At 41.5% G+C, this 12,113-nt stretch overlaps 1 protein-coding gene across 1 annotated transcript in view; it reads right to left on the bottom strand.

The window, feature by feature from the left end:
* The window catches only part of COL20A1 (collagen type XX alpha 1 chain), a 184,717-nt gene that overhangs the window by 169,921 nt on the left and 2,683 nt on the right, over positions 1 to 12,113 (bottom strand). The window contains exons 2-3 of the mRNA XM_067468230.1: positions 4,796 to 4,877; positions 1,611 to 1,721 (exon numbers count right to left, since the gene is read on the bottom strand). Coding sequence (XP_067324331.1) covers positions 1,611 to 1,721; positions 4,796 to 4,871 — 187 coding nt within the window. The 5' untranslated portion in view covers positions 4,872 to 4,877. The remainder of the gene's footprint in view (positions 1 to 1,610; positions 1,722 to 4,795; positions 4,878 to 12,113) is intronic.

Here is a 12,113-nt window from a genome sequence, read left to right as displayed (position 1 = left end):
TGTAGTTTGAAGCCATTGTTCCATGTCCTAGTCTCCAGGGAGTAGAAAACAAGCTTGCTCATTCCTCCCTATGACTTCCCCTCACATATTTATACATGGCCATTATGTCTCCTCGTATCCTTCTCTTTTGCAGGCTAAACATGCACAGCTCTTTAAGCTGCTCCTCATAGTGCTTGTTCTCCAGACCCTTGATCATTTTAGTCACCCTCCTCTGGACACATTCCACCTTGTCAATGCCTCCCTTCAATTGTGGTGCCCAGAATTGGATGCAGTGTGATTCCAGGTATAGTCTGACCAAGGCAGAATAGAAGGGTAGCATGACTTCCCTGGAACTAGACACTATACTCCTATTTATGCAAGCCAAAATCCCATTGGCTTTTTAGCTGTCACATCACATTGTTGGCTCATGTTTAACTTGTTGTCCACAAGAACACCAAGATCTTTTTCACACGTACTGCTGTCAAGCCAGGCATCATCTCTCTAATCTGTTAAGATCATTTTGAATTCTGCTCCTGTCCTCTGGAGTATTGGCTATCCCTCCCAATTTGGTGTCATCTGCAAACTTGGTGATCCTGCCTTCTAACCCTTCATCTAAGCCCTGCAGCACTCCATTCATCACTTCTTTCTAGGATGAAGAGAAAACATTGTTGAGCACTCGTTGGGTTCGTTCACTTAACCAGTTACAGGTCCATCTAACCGTAGTTTTGCCTAGCCTGCATTTGACTAGTTTGTTTGCAAGAAGGTCATGGTGAACCTTGTTGAAGGCCTTACTGAAATCCAGATACGTGACATCCTCGGCGTTCCCTTCATCTACTCAGCTTGTAACTCTATTGAAAAAAGAGATCAGCAACGACTTGTTGTTGATGTATGCTTTCAACCTATTTCCAAATTATGGCAATTCTAAGGTGAGCCAATGCCAGGGTTTTCTGGGGCTGAGGGGATGCGACTTGCCCAGGTCATCCATTAGGTTTTCATGTGTGCGTAGCAATTTGAATCCTGCCCTGCAGAGTTGTAATCCAACACTCAAACCACTGACTATACCATGCTGGCTCCAGAGACATCTCAGAAGTGTCTAAATACACAAATAATTGTTTATAGATGTTGTTGACAATGTTTGTGAACTCCTTAGGTATGTAATTTAAATGAAGGAAAAAAATCTTTGTGTACATACCGTGGTCCAATCAAATCTTAAATTCATAATTACATTGTGCATTTACCAGTGATTCTTTCAAACAATTAAAAACCATGTTCATGTAGTTAAAGGGAGGGAGCTGTCATCCATGGGTGGCATTGCAGCCCTCAGGTTTACTCTGACCTTAACACCTCCCTACATGCCCCCAAACTTAAGCTCTTGCTTAGGGGTAAAAAAAATCTTGTCAGTTGTCTTAACATGTCTTCCATGAGAATATTTCTGAATATTCCTAAAAGCCTTAAAAGCAACCCAAGCACAGGAGGGAGGAGAGAGATTTGCTTAAGATCCCACAAATTCCTAAACTCATCCAGGGACCCCCGTAGAATTAACTTTTTGGTTTATTTTGATGTAAAGAACTGCAAGTAGAGCCTGTATCCTTTCAAGAAGAATTGCACTCCCATCTCTTCTTATCACATACCTGCCATTGGCTTCACACGCACTTTGTACCCATTTGTGTTTCCCTCTGTTTCTTTCCATTTCATCTGTAACCTGTCTTCTGACAAGACTGTCAGCTTTAATCGGTTTGACCCTGGAAGAGAAATGGCAACATCTTTCAAAGCAAAGGTATTTTTTGTACTTTCGCATTGATGCTATCATACAAACTAGGCACATCCCACTTTAATACTGTTGTGCTAATTGGGAATGAATTGGCAATGAATTGGTTTCCCCCTTGGAAGGGGGAATGAATTGGGAATGAATTGGTTTTCCCCTTGGAAGGAATGAGCAAAGTATGAACCCCACATCCCCAGGAGAGATGTTCCAGAACTTTGCATAAATGCATAGGTAGTGAGTGAATAACTTCTAGCAGAAGCATCCCATAGATCGGGCATGGGCAAAGTTTGGCCCTCCAGGTGTTTTGGATGTCAACTCCCACTGGCTGTTAGGAATTGTGGGAGTTGAAGTCCAAAACACCTGAAGGGCCAAAGTTTGCCCATGCCTGCCCTAGAGTCTCATTGAAGAACTCTAAGCATTGCTAGGTGATTCAGAATGATCCTATGGACAACCTCTATAGAATTATAGAATTACCTGGAGGATCGAGAAAAGGCTTAGAGATGACATATTTTGTCAGACGCAGATAAATAAAATAATGGCTACTAGTCATGTGGATGCATGGATTAGACTGTAATTTGGTAATTTGGAGATATCTGGGATTGCATATTAGACCTTGAATATGAATTCAAGGTCTAATATGCAATCCCAGATATCTCCAAGTAAAGAGATTTTCCCAATGTCAGTGTTGGACAGAAGACAAGGGGGGAGAAGGAGAGATGGGCAAGAGTAAAAGGGATTTGCAAAAAAGTGTTTCTTTATCAGAGGTTTTGTTAACTGATGTATGGAGTGGGATCTACATTGTGGGATTCTCATAAACCTCTGGTGGACCAATGTGGGATACAAAACTTTGGATTAGAAAAGCAGGCCTTTGGTCTTGATCCATGTCCTGTGGTTCCCAGAGAACATAGCAACTGACTCAAGGCCACATCTGTGTAGTTTAACCTTTTAGAGATAAGCCTTCCTGCTTCCTCCAAGGAAATTGTTTTGCAGGAAAAACAAAGCCAAGATTCAGAGTGCCATGGCCAAAATAGAAAAGAAGGGTCACTCTTCCTGCAGACAAGAATCCACAGGATCCAGTTGCATCAGTCCAAGCTGGAGGAGAAATAGGGACAGCCGGCAGAACAAAAAGAGGATTCATTTCTTGATAAATAGAGGCTGTTTTCCACTCAGCTTGTACAGCCCAGTCCTTGGTTGTCACTCTGGGATCCCCAAAATGAAGAGCCAAGAATGTTGGCAGCTGAATATGACAGCAAAGACTACTCCAATGTCCTGTTATCCAAGATGCAACCCCTTTGAATGGCATTATAATATTGTGGTGTACATCTCTGCTGAGCTCATACATTGTTAGAAATTTATCACATCCTCCAGCTCTTCCAGTTTGACAGGGGATGTCCCAATGAAATATTTTGCCACCCCACTCTTTTAACTGCTCCTAAAATATCCCACTTTCTCTCTCCTACTTAGACCTCAGTTAAGATCCATTGCTGCAAGCTAGCTTTAAAGTGCAAAAGTGAGTTGCATTCAACTGAAAAGAAAGGAGAGGGTGAAATCTCATTTTTTCCTCATGTTAGTAAAAGGCAAACTATTGCAACTTCTTATAGCTTGTCAGTTCTTCGTGATTAATAACTTTTGCCATCCTGACCACACTCAAATATTCTTGACCATATGTCCTTGTTACATCTGTGAAATGGCTGAAAATTCTCACTTGGTTGTTGTAGGTTTTTCAGGCTATATGGCCATGTTCTAGAAGCATTTTCTCCTGCCGTTTCACCTGCATCTATGGCAAGCATCCTCAGAAGTTTTGAGGATGCTTGCCATAGATGCAGATGAAACTTCAGGAAAGAATGCTTCTAGAACATGGCCATATAGCCCGAGAAACCTACAAGAACACAGTGATTCCAGCAATGAAAGACTTCGACAATACAATTCTCACTTGCCTTATCCTCAGTAAAACCTGCATGGCTTTTCTTCCTTTCCAATGAGATATTTTCTCACAGTTTTAAGAAAGCATTTGCCTTCACAAGGATGATTTTTCTAAAATTCCACACTATTCCTGTGTGCCTTCAAGTATTTTTTTATTTTAGTTATGACAACCCTAAGGTCTACTTCATAGCAGAATTTGTTCAAATGAGGTCTACCTTTGCCCTCTGCTTAGATAATATGAGTTGTCCAATGTCCTCCCTTGGGTTTCCATGGCCAAGAGGGTTCCTAACCCTCATCTCCCAGTGCCATTATCCAACATTCAAACCACTACAACACACTGGTAAAATTGCATAAAGTGTCCAGCCTATCAAAGACAGGACACACTACCTCTTCTTCTCCATAGAAGTGAGGGTGTAATTGTTCCCATCACAGGAGCAGTAGGACATTTGGGTTGCAGATGGAATCAAGGGCCAGTAAAAGGACCATGGCGTAGTTTGTACTTAACAAAGATGGTAAAGCTTTGGTCCATCAGAACTATTGGACTTCCTCTCCCAGAAATCCTCATAAACACAACAAATAGACTACCAATATGAGATCTGGCTGGCTTTTCTTCTCCACTCTTGTTTACACTAGAGAAAAAAAATCCACTTAAAATCCAGTTTTTGCCTCCTGCAGTATTTTGGGGTTTGTAGTTTATGGAGGAGCCTTTAACAGCCTCACTAAAATACAAACCCCAGAATTCTGCAGGAGGCAGAAATCGGATTTTAAGTGGATTTTTTCTCTAGTGTGATGGAGTGGATGACAACTTCCATTCAATAAATGGAGAAAAGGAGAAAAGAGAGAAAGTAAAGTGGTGTCAGTTTGTCCATGCATCCAAATCCAGATTTACTTCTGGGCAAGCATAATAGAGGCTAGGAATCAATCCCCCGCTTATCCAAAGAAACCCACTCAGTGACCTTGGGTGAGTCATACACTCTACGCCTTAGGATACCCCAGGATCACAATATGTTAGACACAACTTAAAGGCACACTACAACATATATCATGGGAAATAACTGGTAATCAAATAATCCACATCTTGACACTTTAGTACATGATCTGAAAAACATTGTTGAAATTTTGCCTTACCTTGACCAAATACCTGTAGCATGATGTGACATGCAAGTATTACACAGGAAATCCAAGCACAATTCTGAACCAGCATGGTGACCTATGGATGTATAAAGAAGAACACAATGAATGCAAAGGTGTCCTTGCCTGAGCAAATGCACACAGTAGCACTGATTAATTTACAGAATGGGCTTTCAGCATTAAAAAAATACCAGGATGTGTGTGTGTGTTTGTGCGTCTAACAACTTAATAATGGCTCAATATGGGTTATCACTTGACAGCTGCATCATGAAAGATTGAGAACTTTGGGAAATGAGATATAGAAGTTTTTCAGAGCTTAGAAAACATACTTTTTGGATAACCGTTCTTAGAACATTTCAGCTAGTGAAACATCTAATAGTTTTAAACTTCTTGACCCTTCATTGGTAACCAAGGGACAGTATTTCAGCATCTACTACAACAGAGTGGAAAATGAAGAAGACACCTCTACCTTAATGGTTATTTAGAAGAGGGAGTTTCAACAGGTTCTGCTTCTTATGACAAGCACCATCAGTTGAAATTCCCTCTTCTACACAACATATATTCACCATATAGGAGCCTCTCTGGTTTTCGCTCTGACAGCCTTAATAGTTGGTGGATCTGTCACCAAGAGAACAGAAATCAATTCTTGATATTGCTGTTTCTTCTTGTGCAATTTTTCTGAGTGAAATAGGGAAACTTAAATAGTATAGAACCACTAAAGTGGATTTATTGCCCCTGCCCGTCCCAATGATTATGGTACACAAGAGCAAAAGCATAAGAGGAGCCATTTTATATCAGTCTATCTTTTCCAGCAAGAAAAACTTGTCAATGGGAAGGCTGGGGACATGATATGAACACAATGGCATGCTCCATCTTAGGTACCTTGTAACTGATGTAGAAAGCTAGCCTGTGTTTGATACTAGAAGCCATTCATTTATCTGCTCTTCTTTGAAAGCCATGCAAGTTGGCAGGTATCACTACATCTTATTGTAGTGAATCATAGATTGTAGGCCTGGGTAACAACGCAAAAATTTGGTTTTGTAATCGTTTTGTAATTGGGGTGTTTTTTTGTTTCGTTATTTAAAATAATTACAAAATTTTCCCCCAAAAAAGTTCGGTATTTACGAAATTTCGTAAATATTTACAAAACATTTTGTAAAGATGGCGCCCTTTTTTTTCAATATTTTTAAAATATTTTTTAAATTTAATTATTAATTTAGTAGAATAGGGAGGAGAAATATTACAATTATTATTATTAAATTTAAATTATTATTAAGGAGGGAAGGCAGGCACTCACTCTGGCGGGCCCTCTCGCTCGCTCGCCGCTCGCTCGCCCCTCTCGCTCGCCGCTTGTGGGGTTCAGAACGCTCTTTGATTGCAGGTGAACCATAAATCCCCGTAACTAAAACTCCCAAATGTCAAGGTCTATTTCCCGCAAACTCCATCTGTGTTCATGTTCATATTTCGGTGTATATTGAGTGCTTTTGCCAAGTGTGGTCCAGATCCATCATTGTTTGAGTCCCTCTCGCTCTCCGCTCGCTCGCCCCTCTCGCTCTCCGCTCGCTCGCCCCTCTCGCTCTCCGCTCGCTCGCCCCTCTCGCTCTCCGCTCGCTCGCCCCTCTCGCTCTCCGCTCGCTCGCCCCTCTCGCTCTACGCTCGCTCGCCCCTCTCGCTCTCCGCTCGCCCGCCCCTCTCGCTCTCCGCTCGCCCGCCCCTCTCGCTCTACGCTCGCCCGCCCCTCTCGCTCTCCGCTCGCCCGCCCCTCTCGCTCTCCGCTCGCCCGCCCCTCTCGCTCTCCGCTCGCCCGCCCCTCTCGCTCTCCGCTTGCCCGCCCCTCTCGCTCTCCGCTCGCCCGCCCCTCTCGCTCTCCGCTCGCCCGCCCCTCTCGCTCTCCGCTCGCCCGCCCCTCTCGCTCTCCGCTCGCCCGCCCCTCTCGCTCTCCGCTCGCCCGCCCCTCTCGCTCTCCGCTCGCTCGCCCCTCTCGCTCTCCGCTCGCTCACCCCTCTCGCTGGCAGAATGCAATTCTCAGGGCACAACTGGTAGTGGGCAACATTTGGAATGGTGAGTCACATGGTCTTCAGTTACCAAGAAACTGCTAATATTCTTTAACATCTACTTTTCCATGGTTATGTTGCATGCTCTTCTGTGGGGCAGAGAGTTTTACAGCTGAATGGCTCTCACCGTCGCCGCTCGCTCGCCCCTCTCGCTCGCCCTCTCCCTCGCTTGCTCAGCCGGCAGAGCTCCCAGCAAGCATCGGCAGGCGGCCATCTTACGTATTTCCGAAATGGACGGAAATACAAAATTTTTTGGCGCCTGCCGTTTCGATATTTAAAAACACTTCCAGGTTAAAAAAAAAGTTTTGTTATCGTTTCGTAATTCAAAAAATAACGAATTTTTAACTAATTAACGAATTAACAAAACGAATAGCCCAGCCCTAATAGATTGGTGTAAGGACTGTGCCCTAACTCTTCAAAAAAGGAACTACGGTATCTCTTTTTCTGAATAAAGTGGCAAATGGCCAGTGCTTAATCCATTCTAGGGGAACATAAGAGAACAAATACCCTGACTGTCTCTGATTTTATTTATTTGTTTATTTATTTATTTATCGTGTCAGGAGCAACCAGACATTTGTATTACATTTTTAACAAAACAAACAAACAAACAGACGAAACACAAAGTTTGCAAGCTTGGTAGTTGATTAAACGTCCTTTGACCAGTATTTGGCCACTTGGAGTGACTCTGGTGTTGCCGCAAGACAGTCCTCTATTGGAGAGGAGAGAAGCCTCCTCGCAGGATTGCAAGACATTCGGTTGTCCCCTGGGCAACATCTTCATAGACGGCAGATTCTCTCACTCCAGAAGTGGCATCCCGGGCTCTGAGGATGACCTGGGAAGGAATCCCATTGGAGCAAAAAGTGGGTGCTAGAAACAACATCATACGAAAGCTGACTGGCACAACCTGGGGATCATAACCAGACACAGAGAAGACATCTGCCCTTGCGCTATGCTACTCTGCTGCTGAGTATGCATGCTCAGTTGGAACACATCTCACCATGCTAAAACAGTGGATATGGCTCTTAGGGAGGACTGTCTCTGATGAAGTACTGCTTAGCTAATTAATTAATTAATTTATTATTGCACAATAAATAAATAAACAAACAAATAAATAACTTCTATTATATCTATATAAATAAAAATGTTTGTGGGATTAACATAACTCAAAAACCACTTGACGAATTGACACCAATTTTGGATTCAATACACATATCAGGCCAATGAGTGACTGTCACTCATAAAAACACTGAAAACAAAGTGGAAAAGACTTAAAAAGCCAAAAAATAAAAAATACATTAAAATGCATGTGAAAAACCACATATAAACACACACATATATATACATAAATATATACACACAGATGCAGACTGTAGCCAGGAAATCAGAAGACGCTTCCTTCTTGGGAGGAGAGCAATGTCCAATCTTGATAAAATAGTAAAGAGTAGAGACATCAGACTGGCAACAAAGATCCGCCTAGTCAAAGCCATGGTATTCCCTGTAGTCACCTACGGATGTGAGAGCTGGACCTTAGGGAAGGCTGAGCGAAGGAAGATCGATGCTTTTGAGCTGTGGTGTTGGAGGAAAGTGCTGAGAGTGCCTTGGACTGCAAGAAGATCCAACCAGTCCATCCTCCAGGAAATAAAGCCCGGCTGCTCACTGGAGGGAAAGATACTAGAGACAAAGTTGAAGTACTTTGGCCACATCATGAGGAGACAGGAAAGCCTAGAGAAGACAATTATGCTGGGGAAAGTGGAAGGCAAAAGGAAGAGGGGCCGACCAAGGGCAAGATGGATGGATGGCATCCTTGAAGTGACCGGACTGACCTTGAGGGAGCTGGGGGTGGTAACGGCCGACAGGGAGCTCTGGCGTGGGCTGGTCCGTGAGGTCACGAAGAGTCGGAGACAACTGAACGAATGAACAACAACATATACACACACATATATACACACAAGACACATATACACAGATTGGGTGACAGCAACACGTGGCAGGAGAAGGCTAGAATATATATATACACTTAAGTTAAAAAATTAAAATTAAATGCACATTAAAACTTTGTATTCACTATCAAAATCATGCCATCCTCAATCATAATCTGGGGCTGTTCGAAAGACCAATTCCACATATTTGAATGTTAATATTGCACCACAGATTCATGTCCAAAGGCTTGGCCCTAGAGCCAGGTTTTCATGGAATCATAGAATCATACAGCTGGAAGAGACCTCATGGGCCATCCAGTCCAACCCCCTGCCAAGAAGCAGGAAAATTGCATTCAAAGCACCCCCGACAGATGGCCATCCAGCCTCTGTTTAAAAGCCTCCAAAGAAAAGCCTCCACCACTTTGCTTCTGAAGACCAGGAGGGAGGGAGCTGCTCTATTATCCCTAGGGAGGGAATTCCACAGCTGAGGGGCCACCACTGAGAAGGCCCTGTTTCTCTTTCCCACCAGATGCATCTGTGACGGAGGCAGGACCAAGAGCAGGGCCTACCCAGATGATCTTAATCTCTGCGATGGTTCATAGGAGGAGATATGTTCAGACAGGTAAGCTGGGCCGAAACTGTTCAGGGCTTTATTGTGTTTTAAAAGGTTACATCAGTAATGGGTAAAAATCAGTGGGAGAATACTTCCGCTTCCCAGGGCATTCCATCCTAAAGTAACAGTTGCCAAGCAAAGAAACTTCAAAGGGGAATGTGAGTGGGAAAGTGTTGCTGAATTAAATTCATCGGTTCCAGTCCATCCCCAGAGAACTGCATTAGCATAACAGGCTCTTATCACAACACATGTGATTCCTCATTTATATGCTATAGTTGTGTTATTAGCAGCAGATTTGTGCGTGCCCCATATTAATGCAGTACAGGTTAAGTATCCCTTATCTTAAATGTTTAGAAGCAGAAGCGTTCCGGATTTTTTTTTCAAATTTTGGAATACCTGCATTTGCATATATTGGAGTTGGGATACAAGTCTAAACTCAAAATTCATTTATATTTCCTATATATCTTACATGCCTAGCCTGAAGGTAATTTTATGCATAATGTTTTTAATAATTGCATGCATGAAACAACACTGATGTACACTGAAGCATAAGAAAGGAAAAGTTTGATACCCATTTTTAAAGTTATAGCGAACGAAGCTTTAAAATATCGAAAGGTTCCAGACTCCTGGAAGGAGGCAGAAATAACTGTGATACATAAAGAAGGATCACTGGAAAATGATATCAAAAATTACAGGCCGATCTCCTTGTTAAATATGGATTATAAACTGTTTGCAAATATTATGGCCACAAGATTAAAACTTTTTTTAAGCAAGTGGATTGGCGAAGAACAAACAGGTTTTCTTCCAAATAGACATATGAAAGAAAACATACGCAACATTCTAGACCTTTTGGAATATTATGAGATTAATCATCAAAAAGAATTTGCCCTTTTGTCAATAGATGCTGAGAAAGCATTCGACAATTTGAATTGGGACTTCTTCAAGATTTTGATACAAGAGCTGGACATGGGAGAGAAATTTAACAATGCAATTAATGCTATTTATGAATTTCAAAAAGCTAAGGTAAAAGTGAATGGGCAAGTGACTCAAGAATTTGAAATCACGAAAGGCATGAGACAAGGTTGTCCACTCTCTCCATTAATTTTTGTTATGGCAGTGGAGATCCTGATGAAGAAAATCAGAGAAGATGAAAAGATTAAAGGAGCAAAAATTGGTAAATTTGAATACAAAATACGAGCGTTTGCTGATGATTTAATAGGCACAATTGAAAACCCGGAGAAAAATCTACAAAGCTGGATTAACAAAATAGAAGATTTTGGAAAGGTGGCAGGTTTTAAGATGAACATGAAGAAAACTAAACTTTTATTTAAGAATGTGAATAAGGAGAAACAAATAAAGATCCAACAACAGGTTGGAATAGAAGGTGTTAAGAAAATTAGATACCTAGGAGTCTGGATCACAGCTAGAAATGGACAACTTTTAAAGAATAACTATGAATTAGTTTGGAAGAAGGTACAGAAGGATTTGCAGAACTGGGACCGGCTGAAACTATCTCTTCTGGGCAGAATATCCTTGATAAAAATGAATGTATTACCAAAATTTATGTTTTTGTTCCAGAATATACCGATAATAAGAAGTCAAACGCTGTTCAAACAGTGGAAGAAAGACTTAATGAAATTTGTTTGGAAAGGAAAAAGACCAAGAATAAATTATGTGAACTTAATAGATAAGAAAACAAGAGGAGGATTGGGATTTCCCGACCTGAAGACTTATCATGAGGCCTGCGCACTGTCCTGGATCAGGGATTGGATGACTTTAGACAAAGAGAAGTGCCTAAATTTAGAAGGTCATGACTTAAGAGTGGGATGGCACGCGTATATATGGTATAACAGAGAGGTGAAGGAGAAAAATTTCGGTAATCATTTCGTGCGAGCCTCCCTATTACGGACATGGATGAGGTATAAAGCTCTTTTTTATAAGACAACACCATTATGGATTTCAGCAATGGAGGCGCATCAAAGAAGACTACTAGGATGGAGGACATGGCCAAGATACAAGGATATACTGGTGAAGGGAACAACAGAGATGAAACCATTTGAACAATTAAAGACTTTATTTAGCAATATAACTTGGTTAAATTACCTACAAATTAAAGATTATTTTAAACAAGACCAAAAAACAGGTTTCGATTGGAATGAGAATACATGGGATAGAATACTAAAAACACAAAGGAAAACGGTTACAATATTATATAATAAATTGCTCCAGTGGATGACAGAAACAGAACAAGTGAAAACCTCTATGATTAAATGGGCAGAAAATATAAGAAGGCCCATCCACTTTGAGGAATGGGAAAGGATATGGAATAAAAAATTGAAATATACATATGCTATGGATTTAAAAGAAAATTGGTATAAAATGTTTTATAGGTGGTATTTGACTCCGAGCAGACTGAGCCATATGTATCAAAATGTATCAGATAAGTGCTGGAAATGTAGTGAGCAAGTAGGCACTTTTTACCACATGTGGTGGACATGTAAAGAAACAACAAAGTTCTGGTCTATTATTCATGAGGAATTACAAAAAATATTAAAGAAAAGCTTTAAGAAGAAACCGGAATATTATCTTCTGGGATTTACAGATGATGACTGTAAATTGGATGAGAAAGAAGATAAATTATTCACTTACTGCACAACGGCGGCTAGGATGGTTTTTGCCAAATATTGGAAGAATTGTGAGGTCCCGAGTATTGAAGACTGGTGGAAGAA

This window comes from Anolis sagrei, chromosome 4, assembly GCF_037176765.1.
Source record: "Anolis sagrei isolate rAnoSag1 chromosome 4, rAnoSag1.mat, whole genome shotgun sequence".
Lineage (NCBI taxonomy): Eukaryota > Metazoa > Chordata > Lepidosauria > Squamata > Dactyloidae > Anolis > Anolis sagrei.
Note: the sequence above shows the minus strand (reverse complement) of the source record. Positions and strands in the feature narration are given on the sequence as shown.